This window comes from Melospiza melodia, chromosome 6 (genome assembly GCF_035770615.1).
Source record: "Melospiza melodia melodia isolate bMelMel2 chromosome 6, bMelMel2.pri, whole genome shotgun sequence".
NCBI classification, from domain to species: domain Eukaryota; kingdom Metazoa; phylum Chordata; class Aves; order Passeriformes; family Passerellidae; genus Melospiza; species Melospiza melodia.
In genome coordinates, this window is record NC_086199.1 from 27363038 (window position 1) to 27382419 (window position 19382).

The 19382-nt window shown below is 34.7% G+C and overlaps 1 protein-coding gene across 5 annotated transcripts in view; it reads left to right on the forward strand.

The window, feature by feature from the left end:
* The window catches only part of STRN3 (striatin 3), a 58981-nt gene extending 40604 nt beyond the window's left edge, over positions 1 to 18377 (forward strand). For all 5 annotated transcript variants that reach the window (XM_063160429.1, XM_063160433.1, XM_063160432.1 and 2 more), the window contains 9 exons: positions 4606 to 4739; positions 10008 to 10183; positions 10312 to 10359; positions 10465 to 10586; positions 11659 to 11826; positions 12074 to 12214; positions 14118 to 14225; positions 16480 to 16566; positions 16683 to 18377. In XM_063160429.1, the coding sequence (XP_063016499.1) occupies positions 4606 to 4739; positions 10008 to 10183; positions 10312 to 10359; positions 10465 to 10586; positions 11659 to 11826; positions 12074 to 12214; positions 14118 to 14225; positions 16480 to 16566; positions 16683 to 16852 (1154 nt within the window). In that variant the 3' untranslated portion in view covers positions 16853 to 18377. The remainder of the gene's footprint in view (positions 1 to 4605; positions 4740 to 10007; positions 10184 to 10311; positions 10360 to 10464; positions 10587 to 11658; positions 11827 to 12073; positions 12215 to 14117; positions 14226 to 16479; positions 16567 to 16682) is intronic.
* The last annotated feature ends 1005 nt before the right edge of the window (positions 18378 to 19382 follow it).

A 19382-nucleotide genomic window follows, 5' to 3' on the forward strand; every position in this document is an offset into this window, starting at 1 on the left:
TCCCATTAGCAAAACCTTTCACAAATAGGTTATTTATTGAGGGGAAAAAAGGTGAGTATAAACATTTGATGCACAGTTTGGATTTTGAAATGAAAAGTGGTGATTTAAGTTACGGGACTAATTAGTCTCTTTTCCTCAAATTTAATGTTCTCTTTTATAAAATTCCCTTGATCTATGTACACAAGTTTACAAATACACTATTTCTTTCTTTACAGAGTATTTATTTCAGTTTCAGGATTTTCTTTGAAATGAAATTTAGTGGCAGCAATGAAAATTAGTGGCAAGCTATTATATATAAAGTTGAAAATCTTGTATTTAGCTTTTAAATTTTTTGTTTTAAAGGAATGATTTTCCTGTATTAGCTTTGAAATTAGAATACCATTATGTAAATTTTCCTCTGCTTAGAGCATATTAATTCAGAATACTCAGATGTATTCAGATTTGGCTCTTTTAGGATGATCTTTGACCCATATGCCCTGGCATGGTGTCAGCTACGGCAGAAATAGAAATTGCATTAGTGCTGATTCCAGGAATCAATTGGTTCTCCTGTTCTTTTTCATCCTTGGCCTCACAAATACCTGTCAACAGGCAAGCAGAAAACAACCCCAAACCACACTTCAAGGAGGTTTTTTTGCTGTTCTCCAAGACTCTCATTTTACAACAGTCAGCTTATTTACTGCCTTCCTTTTCATCTTTGTTTTTATTTCCATATTCAAGATGAAGCAGTATCAAATTTACCTGTGGAGTGCAATTGAAAAAAATGTACAGATGAAAATCCACTTGCTAAAACTTGTAGACGTATATTTAGGTTGTTTTTAGATTCAGTGTTTACATGCTTTATGTTGCCTTTCAGACATGTTTAGGTATTTAGGCCATACATGTGCAAAGAAACACAGACACAAACCTTGTTATGGACAGGGTTGCTGTCTCAGGTAGAGGCCTTACATCTAAAATTATACTGGACAAAACCAGTATGTATTTTTGAAGAAATAGATGCTAGATTTGAATTTGATAGGGGCTGACTTTTATTTCCTGGTTCTTGTAGCACAAACATTGTGTCAGCCTTCAAGTAAAGATTGTTCACACTGTTCAAATAAACTGCTTTCATGTTTATATTTTCATGCTGTTTAATGTGTCACTGTCTTTTTAACTTGTCAGTGTAGTTTGCTCTTTATTTATTAAGTGTAATAATATTAATATCTCTGTCATCTTATTTGCTCATTTTGGTTTCTGCATAGTTTTTAAACTTGAATATTAGAGTGTAAGTTCTGCTATTTCTATCCTGAATGCCTTGTGGCTTCTGTACCATATGGTGCAAAACTGCAAATAAACAGGCAGTGTTTATTTGAATTCCTTCTAGATGTATTACAAGGCCAAATACTTCATTATCATAAAATACAGATTTTACTCAGTTATTTATTCAGCTGTGTTCTAAAAGCTAAGATTTTGCAGATAACTTCAGGCTTTCTTCCTAGGATACACTAGCCTATGCTGAGGAATTTTGTCAAGCTATAGTTGTCTTTTGACAGTATGGAAGTTTTATGCCATACTTTGAATATTACAGTTCTGACATAGTGGTTGATAATTTTTTCTTGAAGGGGGTTCAGAGAGGAACTAGCTCTAAATGGCTTGGAATATCTTTTTCATACCTCTAAAGGTGTGAGAGTTTGGGTTTGGGTTTTTCATTGTTGTTTGTTTTTCATTTGTTTGTTTATTTTTCACTCTGAACTGCCTGGTTAATTATAATGTTATGCCATAATCACACTTGATAATTTTGGCCATGAGAAATTGGAGTTTCCATTTCAACATATTCTGTTATTTCAGAAATGGTATCAACATGATTTTCCATCCAGTGTAGAGAAAATTGCTTTCTTCACTGATTGTTTTTCAGTTTTAATATCTATAGATTGCAGAGGTGTCAATCTACAGATTGACAGAAAAAAAGCAGTAACAGCTAATTACTTGGGTATGAACAGCTGCTTTTGATGTACCACATATTAGCTTTGTGGCAAACAAGATGTCCCTGTTGTACAGTAGACAACATCAGCTATATGAGTTTACATATGTGATCAGAGATTAAAGCAGTTTGTACAATCACTGCTTGATTTTGACTTAATTGTGTATGATGTGAAGAACTTGAAGAAGTGCTCGTTAAGATTGACTAAACAAATATTTAATTTTACAATTTTATATTTCAATATTTATTTCACCTAGTTTCACCTACAAACGAACTTGTACTATCACATTTTAACTTTAGATTTATTGATTGCAAACTCAGTTAAGCATTTATATTATACTATGAGAATAATATTGTACTGTGTGTTAGAAAAAATTTTTTTTTTCTAGATTAAAAGCATTAAAATTTCATTTATTGAACTATCATTTGCATGTACCTATTGATGCATTGTTTTGGTATCTGACGATGTGGGTCTTTATTTTTAGTAGCTGTAACATCATGCATTTTTCATTGTGTTACTATTCTGCCATTTCTTTTTTTGCAAAAGCAGTTTGCAGCCATTTTTTAAACTTATCAAATATGCCTCACTTTAAGATATAAAATTCACAAATAAATTATAGGACACATGTACATACATACTGGCAGCTTTACTATTCTGAATTAGTCTTCTGAATTTTGAGTAGCATGAATTTTGAAGCTTTAAGTAAAGAAATAGTCACTCATGCAAACAAAACTTGACAAATTTGTGCTATAGGTTCTTGATGTGGTAGTCCTTTTTTTTTTATTATAAAGCATAGGGAGGTTGATCTGTTAAGGTTAGGAGATGTTAGTTTTACAAAAAATTAGTATGACAGGTTACAGGGCTTACCTAAACTTTGTGGGCCTGTCCTAAAGATCAAATAGGAGTAAGGGGAAAGTAAATAGGTCTTTTGTAGGAATATATCTTTTTTGTAATACAAGTGGTTTGTAGTAGATCTTCAGATGTAGAGTTTTAGTAAATTACTGATGGAAATAAAAAGCTTATTCATATAAGGCCAAGGGAAGCCGTTTTGGGCTGTTAATGTAATGTAGCATTCTTATGAGTCAAACTTGTATGGATTGTGAATGTTTTCACAAGAGGTGATTGTGCGTAGTTAGAATATTGTTTGCTCTTTTTATGCAATTGTAGGAACAGCAGTCTGTATTCTTAGGTTATGTTCTTGGATTCTCAGAAATAGTTGTATTGACTATGCTAATGAAGTTACATTTCTTAATAGTACAATAGTTCTGAAGCATTAACACCTGTTTTATTCTTGGGAAGTGATGTCTTTTGATCTAGCTGGACTGGCTCCTGTTTGCCTAGCCCTAGCAGTGGTGCCAGACATCTGTAACTCTACACCTGGGGTCAGTCATTTTCGTTCCATGGGAGTGGATCAGACCTAGGTTACCATTCAGAGAGTGGCCGTATGGAATAATGGACATGTGTGTTCTAAACAGGAATGTGTTAATTATTAGTCCTCTTGTTTGGAACTGCTTCTAGAAGACAAAATCCCAGGAAACTGGAAACTCTTTTCGCTAAGATTGAAGGGTTTTCTAGGAGGATAAGAAATAAGGAGTGGCATTAAAGTGAGGCCATAATTCCCTCTGCCAGATCAGTGACATTCAAAAGTCAAGCAAGTTTAAGTTTTCAAGATGTCACATATAATTTAACATATTTTGCAGATGCTTATACTTAGCTGAAGTTCACACAGACCTTAATTTCACATACTCTACTTAAGAAGTGTTGCTATTTCTAAGTGGAAAAGAAAACTGAAAAGTAAAAGTAGCTTCTAAAATGTGCTGAAGCATTACAATGTTTAAGACTTCATTCCTGTTCCTTATTTTAAAATTGGTATTTGTGGGTCAGCAGAGATTTACAAAATCATTGAAGAGGGTAAAAAATATGGGTGAATATTTTAAACTTTATTATTCAGATGCAAATTCATGGTGAATGGTTATATATAACTTTTATTCATTCTAAATGATAATTAACAGAAATGGTTAAATTTTAATTGAAGTAGGCGCAGCTAGACAACATGAGTATCAGTTGAGTGTTCTTTAAAATTAGAATCCAAAATCATGCTGAGAAACTAAGAGAGGAAATGAATAAATAATGGATGCTTTCATTTTTTCAGTTGCCTGAGAAAACTCAAAGTGGAAGAGATGTTTTGCAGGAGTCTTTTGCTTGAGTGATTAAAAATATTTAGTGTACAAGTAGAAATATTTAACTACTATAAAACACAAAGACATTTGCAGGTGGATAGAAGGCAGGAAGCATAGTGTATTGAATGAAAAACTCAGCTGAGAATTTGGAAACCTGGGATGTACATTTGGTATTGCAGTGTAAAGTAATATCAGTCAAGTCACTTGTCAGTATCAACAACTCTGTAAAGTAAGTTGTAATCAAATGATGAAGCATGGTACAAGAGTTGTGTATATAATGTGTGTGTGTTTGCACATGTGTGTGTGTCCTCATGCTCTTGGTTTTTGTTTTTTTTTAGTTGGGGCTGTATGTAGTACATACAAGTTCAGTTTAAGCTCTGCTTTGCTGTTAAGTGATGAATAATGCAGCTTTTCATCGGTTGGAATTACTCTGTTGAGACTTAAAGAAACTGTTTTGTTCTTTGTAGCTGAGCCAATAACGTTTCCACCTGGAGGAGGCAAGTCATTTATTATGGGTTCTGATGATGTGTTGTTAAGTGTACTGGGCCTTGGAGACCTTGCAGACTTGACAGTAACAAATGATGCAGACTATAGTTATGATGTAAGTGCAATTTTATTTTAAAATTCTTTATACAGTTTAACCAATAGTAGTTGGGTCCCTTCTCCTCAATCCTGAACATTACTGATGCACTTCTTTAGTAAAAGCTGTTACTTGGAACGGAAGAGCACCTTGCAAATGAGCTAAGTAATTTGGGTTACCAGAATTAAGTGAGATAACTTGGGTTTTTTCTACATTAATAATTTAATTCAGATTTTGTCACTGGAGGGGGAATTTGTTATGACCTAAAATACATATTAATGTCTTAATATGACCAAAATTACAGTTATACATTGAAATGGAGTGTTGAGTAGGCATGGCATAAAACACAAATGTTGATATTAACTCATTTATTTGCTGTTCTTCTGATGGGTAAGTAGTGTTAACAGCATAGACTATATATATATAGTAGTATATTTCAGATGTAAGCTATTAGGGGGTATTTCTGTTGTAATCCAGAGTGTTCTGACATTCCTTTGACCATATTCATTAAGCATCTACCAATAGTGTTAAACAAATTTTTCCTTGGCCTGTAACATAGGATGGCTGGTTAGGGAAGTGTTCAGGTAAGTTTTGCATGAAGTATTGTATTTAAAAAATCTTGTATTGGCTTGACTGCAGATTGCAGCTTTGTATTGCTGTCTTTTGTGAACTACAAATTCTTTATAAAACAGTGTGTAGCCATTTTGCTTATTCTGAGATGGAGGGATATTTAGTGGCAAGCCAGGACTAAGGTCAGAAAGCATTGCAATTAATATACCAACTAACAGAACTGTTACATGAGACTCTGCTAATTCTGACAAACATGACAAACAAACCTGTCTGTGGTGTGGAGAGTGAGGCAGAATAGAGGTTACCTTTGCTCTTGGGGAACTTAAAGGAGAAAATAGCTGATAAATACACAAATATGAAGTGCTGCCTGAGCTAATAAGAAATTTGCAGCAAAAGCACACATTTGTTGAAGGTTGGAAGGTGTTAATCATCCTGTAGATGATCTTACTTTTTCAGTGTAGTTGAATTTTCAAAATTTTTTTCACTGAAACACTTAAACCCCCAAGGCTCTTTATTTTCACCTATTTTGTGCTCTAATAACTGGTGTATACAGGAGACAAAAGATAGAAGTAGAGTTTTTCTTACTAGGCCATTCACTGAAAATGAGTTGTAATTGACCATGATTGTCACTTGGTTTCCCTGCTTCTTGTCCAGTCCTCTCTTCCCATACTCACGGGATATTTTCTTCTTTTTAAAGCATAGCTGAAAAATGCACAGTGGCTTCTGACTTAATGTGTCAGAAAAAACAAAGTATAAAATAACACAGATGGCAACAATTTTTTTAATATTTAAGATGACCCTGACCTGTCACGACTTTGAATAGACTGAAATTCAAATGCTGTTAGTTTTTCATCACAATGTTTCTTTAGGTTAAAAATTCCATGATAGTTTTTAATTGCTGAAGTTGTTCCTTCATAGCTATGGATTTGCAGCACAGTAAGACCATCTCTTACCTTGCACCTGTAATGCAGTACTTGTAGGGCATTGTAGTCCAATGTAATCTTAGGTAAAGTCACTTCCTTTTCCAGTATATCTCCAGACAAGGAGGTGTGACACTAAGTTAATGTGTAAGTAAAACAGGAACAATGAAAAAACCTCAAACCAGAACACTTAATGCATTTGCTCCCAATAGGTGCATGCTCTTCAGATAGCTTTTGTGAGCTATTAGAGTGCATTAATAAATAAAGCCACAACAGGCTTCCATTAGCTTTCATGTGTCACTCCTTGAGGAGTGTTGTATTTTGAAAAGGAGAGGACATGAATACAGGATAGGGGTTAAGTATAAATCTTAAGAATTTCAACTACAACTCAAAAGATTTCTGTATGTTTGATTAAATTCACAGGTCGTGTCCAAGACTAGTCATCTGGTAAACAGTAGTCAGCTCAATTCATGTCTTTTTTATCATCTAGTTACTTAAATTGACCTCAGTGCATGTAGTTGTTTGCATGCTGAGGGAATAATGTTGCCAAATCAGATGCCTCCATTTGTATATTTTTGATTCCATAGCACCAGAGAATGGGGTTTTTCTGCAGTACAACTGACTGAAAAATGGAAAAGTTTCTTTATCAGATCATGTAAACTTGGAAATCTCCAATAAGTTACAAAATTATCAAGAAAAAGTAACATTAAAACACAAAAAGACACTGCAGCTACTAATTATTGTTCTATAAAATTTTTGTTTGCTGTTGGGGAGTACTTGTTCGACATAGGGAAATGCATGTCTCTTTACAATTTCTTAGGATTGTCTTGACTGCAGGGGCAAGGAAGATCTTCATTCCCTGATGCCTTTTTTTGGTGGGAAGGAGTTGTTGTTTATTTGTGTTGGTTTAGTTCAGGTGTAGTTTCAGTCCAGTTTGCCTGTGCTTTACAAGGCAGAATGAATGGGTTGTTTGATCCTTCTTGGTCTTTAGTAAAACCCGCTAAAGTCCACAGAAAAAGGGAGGAGCAGCTAGTGAAGTAGTCTGTGCTGTATGACTTTGATTATCTTGACTCTGTGTGTATGTATAAATACACACTTAGAGCATCCAGACTCAGTGGGCAGTGTTTCCATCCGCACCTTATGTTTTGAGAAGCTTTGAGGATGTCACACTTTTGAACATTACTATATACTGTCCCATTTCACCACTTTTCCATTATTCCTCTGGCCTGTTTTTTGAAATAAATCTCACATTTATCCTTTGTAATCATCAAATCCCTTTTCCAAATCCTTGACGGTGTTTTTCTGAGGTGGGATTGGGTTTTTTGCTTGTTTTTTGGAAATACATTACTGATTAACTTTTTTTCTTAGAGATTGCAAGGACCTCTTTGAAGATTTATCAGTTGTTCTCTTACTCTTGCAGTAAGGATATCAAGATCCATTAGAAACATGAATAGGGAAAAGAATTTTAAAAAATTGGTTTATGTATAGCTAAATTTCTAATAAAGTGTATGTGGTGTCTTCTAAAACAACCATGATGTTCCAGTCCATTTAAAAAAAAATTAAAACTTCAAAGCTATGCTTAAAATGGGAAATGTACCTTACTTTTCATAACTTATGTAAATTATATACCTTGCATTTTAGCAGATTTCTCTGTACTGCTGAAAACAAAATTACCCTTGCAACAATCCTTTTAAGAAAAAATTTAAAAAAAATAGAATCAATTCTTTTCATATTTTGAAAAATAAGGATCACTGTATCCAGTTCTGATTTTCTTGAATGACTTTTCATCACAACTGTGGTGGATATTGTTGTGTGGCTGCACATTGCACCCAAAAAATTGCTAGTCACCTGCATAATCTGGGATATTTCATGTGCTAAAATGAAGGATTGTTATTTCAAGTTTTTGGCTCTCATTTCTGTAAGCCCCAGATCACTGCTAATACATGAGGGAGCATAAGTTAGCTAAGTGGGTGAATATGTTACGTAATGACGATTTAAAATATCAAGGGACTCTATTTTTTAGAGAGATACCTTTTTTTTTTCTTTTCTCCCCTTGTCTTGTCCATTTGGGGAGGGAAATAAATCAATGGTTTGGTCCAAATTATGTTGATTGCAGAACTCCAGAATTGCACTCTGTTCTGTTTCCTAAAATGAAAGGTTATTCTTTTTATGAAGCTTGCATATAATATGCAGTGTAGGGCTAAATAACTTAAATCTCAGTAAAAATATTGCAGTCAGTATTCAGTGTACTCTGAAGTAGGAAGATTGCAAGCAAAATGCTTTGTTATTATATGTATTTCTTGGTTGGCATTTAAAAAACCCTAAAAATTCAGGTTACATGTCTGGTATAACAAGTTTCTGTGACTTGATTGGAATTAGGTAAAGTTTGCACTTAAGACAGAAATTTACAGTAATATAATGGAAAAGCAAATGTCTGCACTTCTGTAGCTCAGAACACTAAATTTTATTGTCTAGACCTCTTTGTTTTGTTGATTGGATTTGAATTTGGTTTGAGTGAGTAGTGATAATTCAATCCAGATTATAGACTTGGTCCAAAAATAGTTATTACAGTATATGCTACACTATTATCTGAATATTTTCAGTCCTGACAGATAAAAGGTAGTAAGATTTGATTAGCTATGGGAGATTTTAATTTCTTATTATTGTTGCTGAAATTAGTTTGAGATGTCAAGCTATTCTGACCTACAGTCAAGAAACATACTTTACAATTACACGCTGAAATAGATAGTGTGTAAGATGAAGGATACTATTAACTTCCTTTTGTGTAAGACAGAGGATAAAATTGGGTTCCATTTATTCTTAGTTTGCTTATTTTGTTCATCTAATTCAAGTCAGTTTTCTAAACTACCTTTAGGGGAGAAGAGAAATACCTGGATAAGTTGTTTCTTTATGATGGAGGCCTAGGATGGGATGTAGTCTGCTTGCTGCATAAATATAAATTGTATTCAAAGCTGTAAATTAGTCTCTTGGAATCGCTAGAAGGGCTTGTATTTTTCTTGTAACTCTTCTTGGTTACCTATAATGAGTATGAAGCAGCTGTAATTATTGTATTTTAGCCTAACAGTCTGCAAGTTAAAGTATGAATTGGATGTTCACAGTGTATAAATACGGAGTTTGCATATATTGTTTCACAAAGCAGCTAAGTTATTGTCTCACAGATACATTTGAAACTCATTAAAGACTTAAAAAATATTTGTGTAATGTTATGTTTAAAATCATGACAAATGTCTATTGAAATTTTGATTACTGTGTACTTGACTTCACCTGTAGAAGTATTCAAGAACTATGTATGTTTCTTGTCAACCTTAGTCAAGTTACTCATCGAAGGGAGATTGCTCACCAAGCACCTCAAGCTCATTTTTATTGTGTTTAAGTGATAAATGAGCTTTTGACGGCTGTAATCTCTTCCTTGGGTGCAGACAACATAATACACAATGAAACATTTCTCTTTCTGCAAGGAAGAGGAGTTAGTGTCATTGCACAAAAGGATTAAAATCTGTTCTGAAAATCAAGTCTTCTTTTCTGTGTGTTTAATATTATATATCATTCCAGCCTGTGTCAAAGGAAACTGTTGCAACAGAAAAATTTGCAGACTGTCTAGCTGGCCAGATAAGGTTGTAGATGGATATAGATAAATCAATAGATAAATACAAACTTAAGGTTGAATATATATTAACTGAATCAAGCATAGGAGGTTTTCCAGAAATACGAGGGGATATATATAAAATCCATATTTTAAAATCCAAGATAAAATGACTTCTTTCCTTTCTCTTTCAAGTTGCCAGCTAATAAAGATGCCTTCCGAAAGACATGGAACCCTAAGTATACGCTACGCAGTCATTTTGATGGAGTGCGGGCATTAGCTTTTCATCCTGTAGAGCCTGTGCTGGTTACAGCCTCTGAGGACCATACTCTAAAACTCTGGAATTTGCAGAAAACGGTTCCTGCCAAAAAGCAAGTATATGGGTTTTATAAAACATCAGTTGTGTTTAAATGCCTTTGAAATGGATTAAGCTCTTATAGTTTCAAGTTTTTCAGTAGAGATTTCACGTGGCATAATAACTCTTCTTTTTTTCTTTCAGGAGTGCCTCTTTAGATGTAGAACCCATCTACACATTTAGGGCCCACATGTGAGTGTTTGATATTATTCATGGCTAATAAATAAATTGTCATTCATAACGATGTATTCTATCCTGTAGGCAGTTACCAATCAGCTTTTTTCTGTCTCTCAATAGTGGACCGGTATTGTCATTGGCAATTAGTTCCAATGGAGAACAGTGTTTCAGTGGTGGTATTGATGCAACCATCCAGTGGTGGAACATGCCTAGCCCTAGTGTGGATCCATATGATACCTATGGTAAGTTCCTTTTAAAAGATAAACAACTTCTGACCATTGTCTTCAACATTATTTTTCTACTTGATGTTAATCTGCATTCTGGAGCTTTTGTGAAATATTACTGCCATTTCTCAACTATGCTGTATGTTTTCAAGTACTTATGTGTGGCAAACATTAGTTATTTATTCCTACTTGCACTGATGATGTACTTTGTGTAGAACAGTAATAGGGAGACTTAACAATTCCTAAGATTTATGCAGTAAAGAGAAAAATAATCATAATTTATATTTTTGAGAAGCCTAATATTTTGAACCAGAATTACAGCTTCTCAATAATTATGCATTTCGTCTGATGGAAATTTGCCAGAAAACCAAGATAAGTATGCTCAGATTCCATGTCCCATGTTTCTGACTTGCATCTCAGGTCCCTAACTTTAGATATCTTTAATTTTAGATCTCTGTAAAATTAAATAGCTTGTAACTGCTTGGAAAACTCTGCATAGATTTAAAAACCCTCTAGAAAAGGCAACTGTAAAGTATCAGGGAGACGAAAATAAGATTGCTAGCTCCACAAGAAAAAATTAGTCCTGTTTTTATCATTAGTGCGATTGAGAGTTTTAGACCATACCTGTGTGTCAGCAGAGTAAAAACTGCATCAAGTTTTAAAGTGTTAAAGTGGAAAGCCGATTTTGTGCACCTTGTACAAAAGAAGGGCTGTGATCAAGCATCCTTAAGATGTTGAATTTGAAAGGAAGAAATAAGAGAGGAGGTAGTAACAAGAGTGAATAATTTGGGGAAAAGGGACATAGTTGAGTTGTTTGTGGGGGTTTTTTTTTGTTGACTGGTTTGGTTTGGTAGGATTTTTTGGTTTGAGTTTGTTTTCCTGGTTGATTGGTTAGTTGGCTGGTTTTTTTTGGAGAAAGATGGCAATGGTTGTGCAAAATGACTTGTGCAATATTCTAGCTGTTGCTTAAAGAGAGAGGGCAGGGGGAATATTCAGCTGGTTTATGTGGAATTTAATATATGTTGAGGTACAAGAAATAATGAATGCTTCTTCACTAAAATGGTTTCCTTTCTCAACTTTTTTTTTCCAGAGCCAAACGTTCTAGCTGGCACATTAATTGCTCACACAGATGCAGTCTGGGGTCTTGCTTACAGTGGTGTAAAGAATCACTTACTCTCTTGTTCAGCAGATGGCACTATTAGGTTATGGAACCCACCGGAAAAAAATCCCTGTATTTGCACTTACAATGGAGAGAAAGGTAACTTTCTGCAGTGGTTTTGAAAATCTGTTATGAGGCAGCTGATGATGCATCCAGACTCATTGTCTCCATTTATCCAAACTAGGTAACATAGCTAAAAGAATAACTTGTGAAATAATCATGGTGCTGTAGCATTATTTTAAAGAAAAGAGCAAATATCTTCTTTAAGTATGACCTTAAATGCTTAAATTGTCAGGAATTTTTAAAGCGTTTTGTTCTTTCTAAAGATTTTTTTTGCTCTTTCTAGAGCATGGAATACCCACATCAGTCGACTTTATAGGTTGTGACCCTGCTCATATGGTGGCATCTTTTAACACTGGCAGCACAGTCATCTATGATTTAGAAACATCCCAGTCAGTGGTAATGTTTTCATCACAAGTAGAATCTGGTAAGTAGAGCTCTTCTGTAATAAATACACATCTTGAATGAGGTACCTGTTGCATCATTGTGGTACCTCATTGTATGGTGTAGTAAATGAAAAAATTTTACTCCTCCGCTGCATCATTCAGTTTGAAAGATGGTTAGATGCTTGGAACAAACACTGTGGAAAGGTGTTCTAACTCCTCTACTCTGCTTTTGTGAAACCCTGCCTGGAGTGCTGCCTCCATCTCTGGCGCCCCAGCATAAGGACACAGCCCTGTTAGACTGTGAGTCCAGAGCAAGGCCATGAAGATGATCCCAGAGCTGGAGCACCTCTCCTGTGAAGACAGGCTGAAAGGGTTGGGGTTGTTCAGTCTGGAGAGGGTTCTTGGGAGATATTACTGTGATCTTCCTATACCTAAAGGAGCCAGAAACTTGGAGAGGATCTTGTTTGTACAAGGCCATGTGGTGACAAGACAAGGGGGAATGGTGTCAAACTGAAAGAGGGTAGGTTTAGATTAGATATTAGGAAGAAGTTCTTTACTGTGAGAGTGGTGAGACACTGGCACAGGTAGCTCAGAGAAATTTGGGATCCTTCATTCCTGGGAAATGTTCTAGGTGAGGCTGAATGTGGCTTAAAACAACCAGATTTGGTGGATGGTGGACCTGCTTGTGGCAGGAGGGATTGGAACTAGGTTATGTTAAAGGTCCCTTCCACTCAAGCCATTTTATGATTCTGTTAGCAGGATTTGAAAGTAGTTAGAGGTAGTGAAAGCAACAGTTACTGTTCGCTAAGATTTCTTAAGATTCAGTTTTCTGATTTTTATATGAAACCACAGTTTTCATTATATAGGCTTGACATGGAGGATATTAAGTGGGTGAATAATAGGTGAATTAAACAGAATATTTAATTCAGTGTAGAATTCTGCACAGGTTGGGATTAAACACACTTTCTGGTAGAACTTTGTAGAAATCCTGTTGCTGCAAATAAAGTGTTACAGAGAGGTAGGTCATCAAGAATTAATTGCATGTATTTGATGAAACTCCTTATGGAGGACTCTTTTTGCCACGCTCCTCATGTGATTCGTAAGGAAAACCTCCAGTTTCTGCTCATTCCTTTCTAGAAAATGTGATTTAAAAGAATAGTGCAAGGGGAGAATCTGCTTCTCCCCTCTAAGTAGTGTAGTTTACTTTAATAATTAAACTTACACACTTCAACACAGGTTATAAAACTGTGTGAAAGCTATCTTATAAATACCTTTTGCAAAGCCTGACGTTGAAGTGAGAAGGAACATCATGATTTGGAGAACTACCTTTTCTAGTTTGAAGAGAGACTTTTAAATGGTTTTAAGAAAAATTAAGCACAGAAATTAAGATACCAAGATAGTTTTGTAAAAAGAGTATCCTGTAGACTTCTAAAGAGATTTTAGCCATTCATTGTTTAAGTTGAAGTCACAAATGTATCTGACAGAATCTAAGAGTGTTAGGTTGACTTCAGTTTCTTGGATTCTCTGGTCTAGTAGGTGTCCCTCCCAACCCAAACCACTCTGTGCTTCTGTCTTCACCCCCAGACTAAATATTTTTTGATGCAGAGGTGTAAGAGCTGTGTGCTAAACATACATTACTCATGCTACAGTTTGTTTCCACTTGGCTAGTGCTGCCCTGCAGTACTTGCTGGGTTTTATCTCTCAATAATCTCTCATGGGTGAAAACTACTTGTAAGCTTTAACCTTACAGTACCATGGCTAGAGTCTACCTCACTTTGCCCCATCCTGTGAAGCAAGAAGCTTTATTTCTTAGGAGATCCATTGGTCCTAAGATAATACTTACATAATGTTAAATAATATGCTAATCTTAAGTGTAATGCTAAAATACTGTCGTTTTAACTTTAACATTTTCTTTAAGGCAGATGAATATTCTTTTATTTTCAGGTGTACAATCAAATAATCATATTAACAAGGTAGTAAGTCATCCCACACTTCCTGTAACTATTACAGCACATGAAGATAGACACATCAAATTTTTTGACAACAAAACGGGTAAGGATAAAGAAAACCTAATTTGTCTGTATGAATATGTTTTAAAAAATCTGGATGATGTAGGGAGAATCTGTTTGTAGAAAACTTACCACTGATTTAGTCTTATGTAAAACAGAACTTTTGGTATTTCTAAGATTAAACCTTTTCAGCACATTCCCTGGGAAATAGTGATACCTGTTGCAATTGTGACTTCAGAAGTCAGAAAACACTCTCAAAACAAGCAGAGATAGTTATGAGGGACGAGAAAGTGGTCTTTAATTTAAAGCTTTCCTGATTTATAGAATATGTCTGCTTTCCTTTCCATGCTTTTAACTCTAAGCATGTGTCAGTTATGTTTTTCAATTCTTAGTAGTAAAAAAGATCACTTAGTACCTATTAGGGCAAGAAATATCCCTAAATTCATTGTGGTAATAAAATCCTGTGTTATACTTAAGTTGTTGATAAGGTTTATAAAATAGAAAAGGATCTGGAAGAAAGAGGGTAAGGAAGGCTATAGGAGAAAGCTGCACTGTCTGTTGTGACAAAAACATTAAAATAATTGTAAGGACAAACTTCTTATTTGTGAAATTACCTGTCACTTCCTACATGGTACCTATCAAAGTTGGAAGGAAAAAAAAATCAAACTCACTTTAAGTAAGCATGTGCAAAACACCTGTTTGAAGTGTGTTTGGTTTGGTCCCAGTAGGAGATGGCAAACCCCAGTAGATTCCTGGGGTTTTTGTTTTCTAAAGCAAAAAGCTGGACATGTTTTCTACTTTGCACCTGCCATGAATGTATGTATTTGAATTGTGGTCATTAAATGCATTACACTGGTGTTGCTGAAATTAAGATTTATTACTTCAAAGAAACAAAGAATAAGGAAAAAAAATCTGCATGAAGAAATAATTGGGTCAGTGACAGGAATCAGAGGGTAGAAGTAAATGGTCTGTTTGTGGAATAAAGTATCTGTGGATCTGGAGTGATGAGCAATATTTCAGCATAGTGAGTCATCAGAACAGGGAGCAGTATATTGGCAGTTAACTGACATTCGGTAATTCAGGTTATTAAACATGAAGGCTGACAAAGAACTGGAGATCTTAAAAGACATAAAAGCAGGCAAATTAAATTCCATGTGGATAAATGTGAAATTATACATGTAAGGAAAAATAAACATTGTAGTATAAAATAATAATCACTAGGCCAACTGTTCTTATTTAAAGTAAAACCTCAGTTATAATAAGAGGTTAGATAAAAATACTGCTTTGTTTCTTAGCAGTCAGAATAGCAAAATGCCTATTAGGAGGGAAAGGAATAAAAGGCAAAAGTGGACATTGTTAATACCTTTGCATGAATACTTTGAATGAAGTCTCCCTTACATCAAAGGGGATATAGCCAAGTTAATATGTTTCAGAGATGATCAAAGATCTTCAGTAGCTTTTAGCTTCTTCAGGAAGAATCTTAGAAACTGAATAGTCTGAGATTCTTCAGGAAGAAGAGCAACTGAACAAAGCTGATTTATGTTCTTCGTGTTGGTCATGGTCTTACAGGGATTTATTTGCCCTCTTTTTCAACACATGAACTGAGGTTCAGTTGCTAATCCCCAACAGGTGGCAGACTCAAAACAGGAGAGAGGCAGTGATTCTTCTGTGCAGTTAAACATTCTGGAACTCTTTCCAAAAAGCATCATGAGGTGCTAAAAGATGTTATCAGGAGTCCAGGAACAGAAGTCAACTTAAAGAAATTAGGAGTACTTGCATTAAGAGTACTTGAATGCAGAGTTAACTGTTCTGGACATAACCAAACAGTTAATTGTTAGAAGCTGGAGAGTATTTTGGGCAAGTATCACCTATAGTTGCCTTATTTTTCTCTCCTAGCAATGACAGAGATAGATGGACCATTGATATGGCTCAGTAAGTCTCATTTTATAAAGCTTCATCAAGACTCTCCTACTGGGGCAGTTATTAGGACATTTAAGAGATAAAGGTTCTCATTTAGTCATTTTAGGTCTTCACTGTTGTTGCTGCCAATAAAGATGCCAAGTGGATAAAGATTGTTTACAATGGGAATACCTTTTTGAGAGTTGTGTGTCATTTGCCCTTATGTTTATATAAGAGTCCGCAGTTGAAACTTTGTAATTTCTAATGGAATAGAATTATTCAAATATTACTGGACTCTAAATAAGCATGTTGTCTTATATTGTGTTTAAGGGCGATGGATTGATGATTTTTAAATAAACAATACTTCACAGGAAATTCACTGTTTATTTTTCTTTTAGGTAAAATGATCCATTCTATGGTTGCTCACTTGGATGCTGTCACAAGCCTAGCTGTAGATCCTAATGGAATCTATTTAATGTCTGGAAGTAAGGGTTGTTTTTTTTCACATTCTATATGTTTTAATATAAATTATGCATTTATGATGCACTACATTTCTGACAAATATAATCTTTTATTTTTCCTTTCTTTCTTTCCTAAACAGGCCATGATTGTTCCATTAGGTTGTGGAATTTGGACAGCAAGACATGTGTGCAAGAAATAACAGCTCATAGGAAAAAGCTGGATGAATCAATTTATGATGTAGCATTTCATCCATCAAAAGCATATATTGCCAGTGCAGGAGCTGATGCCCTTGCCAAAGTATTTGTGTGACATAGCAGAACAAACCTGCATCATAACAGCAGGTCTGTTTGGACAAAAAAGAGGGAATGCGTCACTGCCATCAATTATAAGGTTACCAATAAGACACTACATCTGATCTGCCTGGGTGAAGGCTCTTAAGTGGGGCAGGTAGAAGTTGGTGAAAAGTCACCACATCCTGAACAATGTCAGGCTCATTCATTTAACTGTAATTACTGTATTTGGGGGGGTGGGGACAAATACAAAAAAGAAAACCAGTATTTGTAGCCTTGACTGGATATGAACTGAGCGTATGTCTGTTCTTTAGGTGTCTTTAAGCAAACGTGGAGTCTGATCTTACAAAAGACTTTTATTTTGGACTCTGTGTGCTGCCTTAGGGTTAGGAATGTGGTGCTCTTGTGGGGGGAAGTGAGCTCCAAGAGTAGCTTTCTTTTCATCTCTTAGTAATCTTCTGTTTATCAGTTGAATGCCACAGATTCCCCTTTTAAACTTTTATTTTGCTTTAAAGAAAAGGAAATTTAACTTAAAATATTTTAGCATTAGTTGCACAAAATGTTTGGATAAAATTCTAGTTTTTATAAGTCTTTTTATATATTTAGCCTGTCACAACAGTGCTCAAGATTGTATTGATAATGTTTTTCTGCATTATAGAACCCTAAAACACAGAGATCTCACTGACCCGCTGCCGTGTAACCACAATCTTCCCTTCTTTTGCCTAATACAGCTCAGCTAAGTCCTTGCTTAAGGATGCTAATTCATCATCATCGCATAACTGTCTTCATAAATAAAGGACTGTAAAATGTGTTCAAATGAAACACAGAGGGGTTAACACCCCTAAATGAACTCTTAAAAAAATTAATCTTGGCATCCTATCACTATGTGATATTTTGTACATCTTACTGTATTTACGAATTTATTTATCAAGGATTACCCATCTTGCTAATGGCCTATTGTTATTTATTTCACTTTTTGTTGGTCTTTATATCCTTTTATGTAGTGTGTTAAAGGGCCCTGTATATCTGTTATGACACTCTTTGAACAGTCTAAAATAGATGAGAAAATGGGACATTTGATAATTCTGAAGTTGCAAACCAAGAAATTCTTTTTCCTCTGGTTACAAGTACCTGGAGTGGAGTTGATTCCAAAAAAACAATCTTGTTTCAGAACCTTTGGAGTGAAAATTATTTTTATTTGCATTTCAAATAGAATACAAAAGTAGTTAATTCAAGATTCATAAATCTGCTGTGTTTTGACTAGTTACTCCCTGCTTTTATTTTATTTTTCAGAAGTGCTTCAGTTTATGGTGTAACTAAAAATTTTGTTTGTGTAATGCATGATTAATACAAAAAAGTATTTTTTCTAGTCTTCCACAAAACTTTTCTGATCAGTTTGCGAGTTTTGATGAGTTTTGTAAGGTTTCTGTTTTACAAACTATGAATCAGCAAATTTTTAAGATTGTACCGCATAGCAAAAGTACAGCTGTTGAAAAATAATGTATATAAAATGCATATAATAAATATTAAATGGTGTACCTGTATGTTACTGTTGGCTACATTATTTTGTGTTGCACAGTTTGAAAGAGTCATTCTACAAATTACTAAATTAGGTCTCAATTTTAGCAAAATGACCATTTGTTTATTATGCTTATAAGCTGCTTTGCTTTTGCAAGATTGTAATAGTTGTCTGGATGTTGAGCAACTGTTCAGTTTCAAGCAGCAGTACCCACATATAAGAACATGTTTCCACAGTGTTTAAAAAAATTTTACAAGAACAAATCGAAAATTGCTGGTGTGTTCTTACAGCCCTTCTAAGATGATAATCTCAGTGTTTTTTCATTATCTTTGCATATGAGGTGAATCTGAAGTGATTAGGAGCCAGAAAGGTACTCTGTTTTTATTTCAAACTGCCACTGAATAGTTGTGTTGAATTATAAAAAAAAAACCAACTAATTTCAAAATGCCTAACGTTTGCCCATGTATTTTACCTCTGTCCATTTCTTTCCAAGTCCTCCTGTAAAGCTGATGAACAAAAAACTAAACTGAAGGTCAACATTTACCTATTCTGTGATGAGTCACTTTGCTCAAAGCTATCAGCAGAAACAGAATACCACAATATGAATATTTTTGTGTAAAGTAGTATGTTTAGATATGAGTTAACTAAAACTAGAACATGTTCCTATAAGTGGTTTAACTGCATTGTTCCATGTAAGTTTCCAGTTTTCCAGTAAGAATGTATTTCATGCCATCTCATGTCAAGCAAATTAGAACCAAAAAAAAAAAAAAAAAGGAAAGAGGTGCTCATGATAGGCAGTTATATTTTGGAATTAATTTTGTTTTAGTAATAATGTTGCATTGCTTGAAATGTTACAGTAAATTATAATTGTGTAGGAATTGGAGAATTTTGTCCTTTATCATGAAGATTGAGGTGAGGCCTTCCAGTAATTGCTTGTAGGACACTAAGACTTTACTTTTGAAAGTAACATTCAGCTGATTTGCACTTTTTGTTCTTTCCAGTCTAAAGCATTCAACTAATCAACAGACAA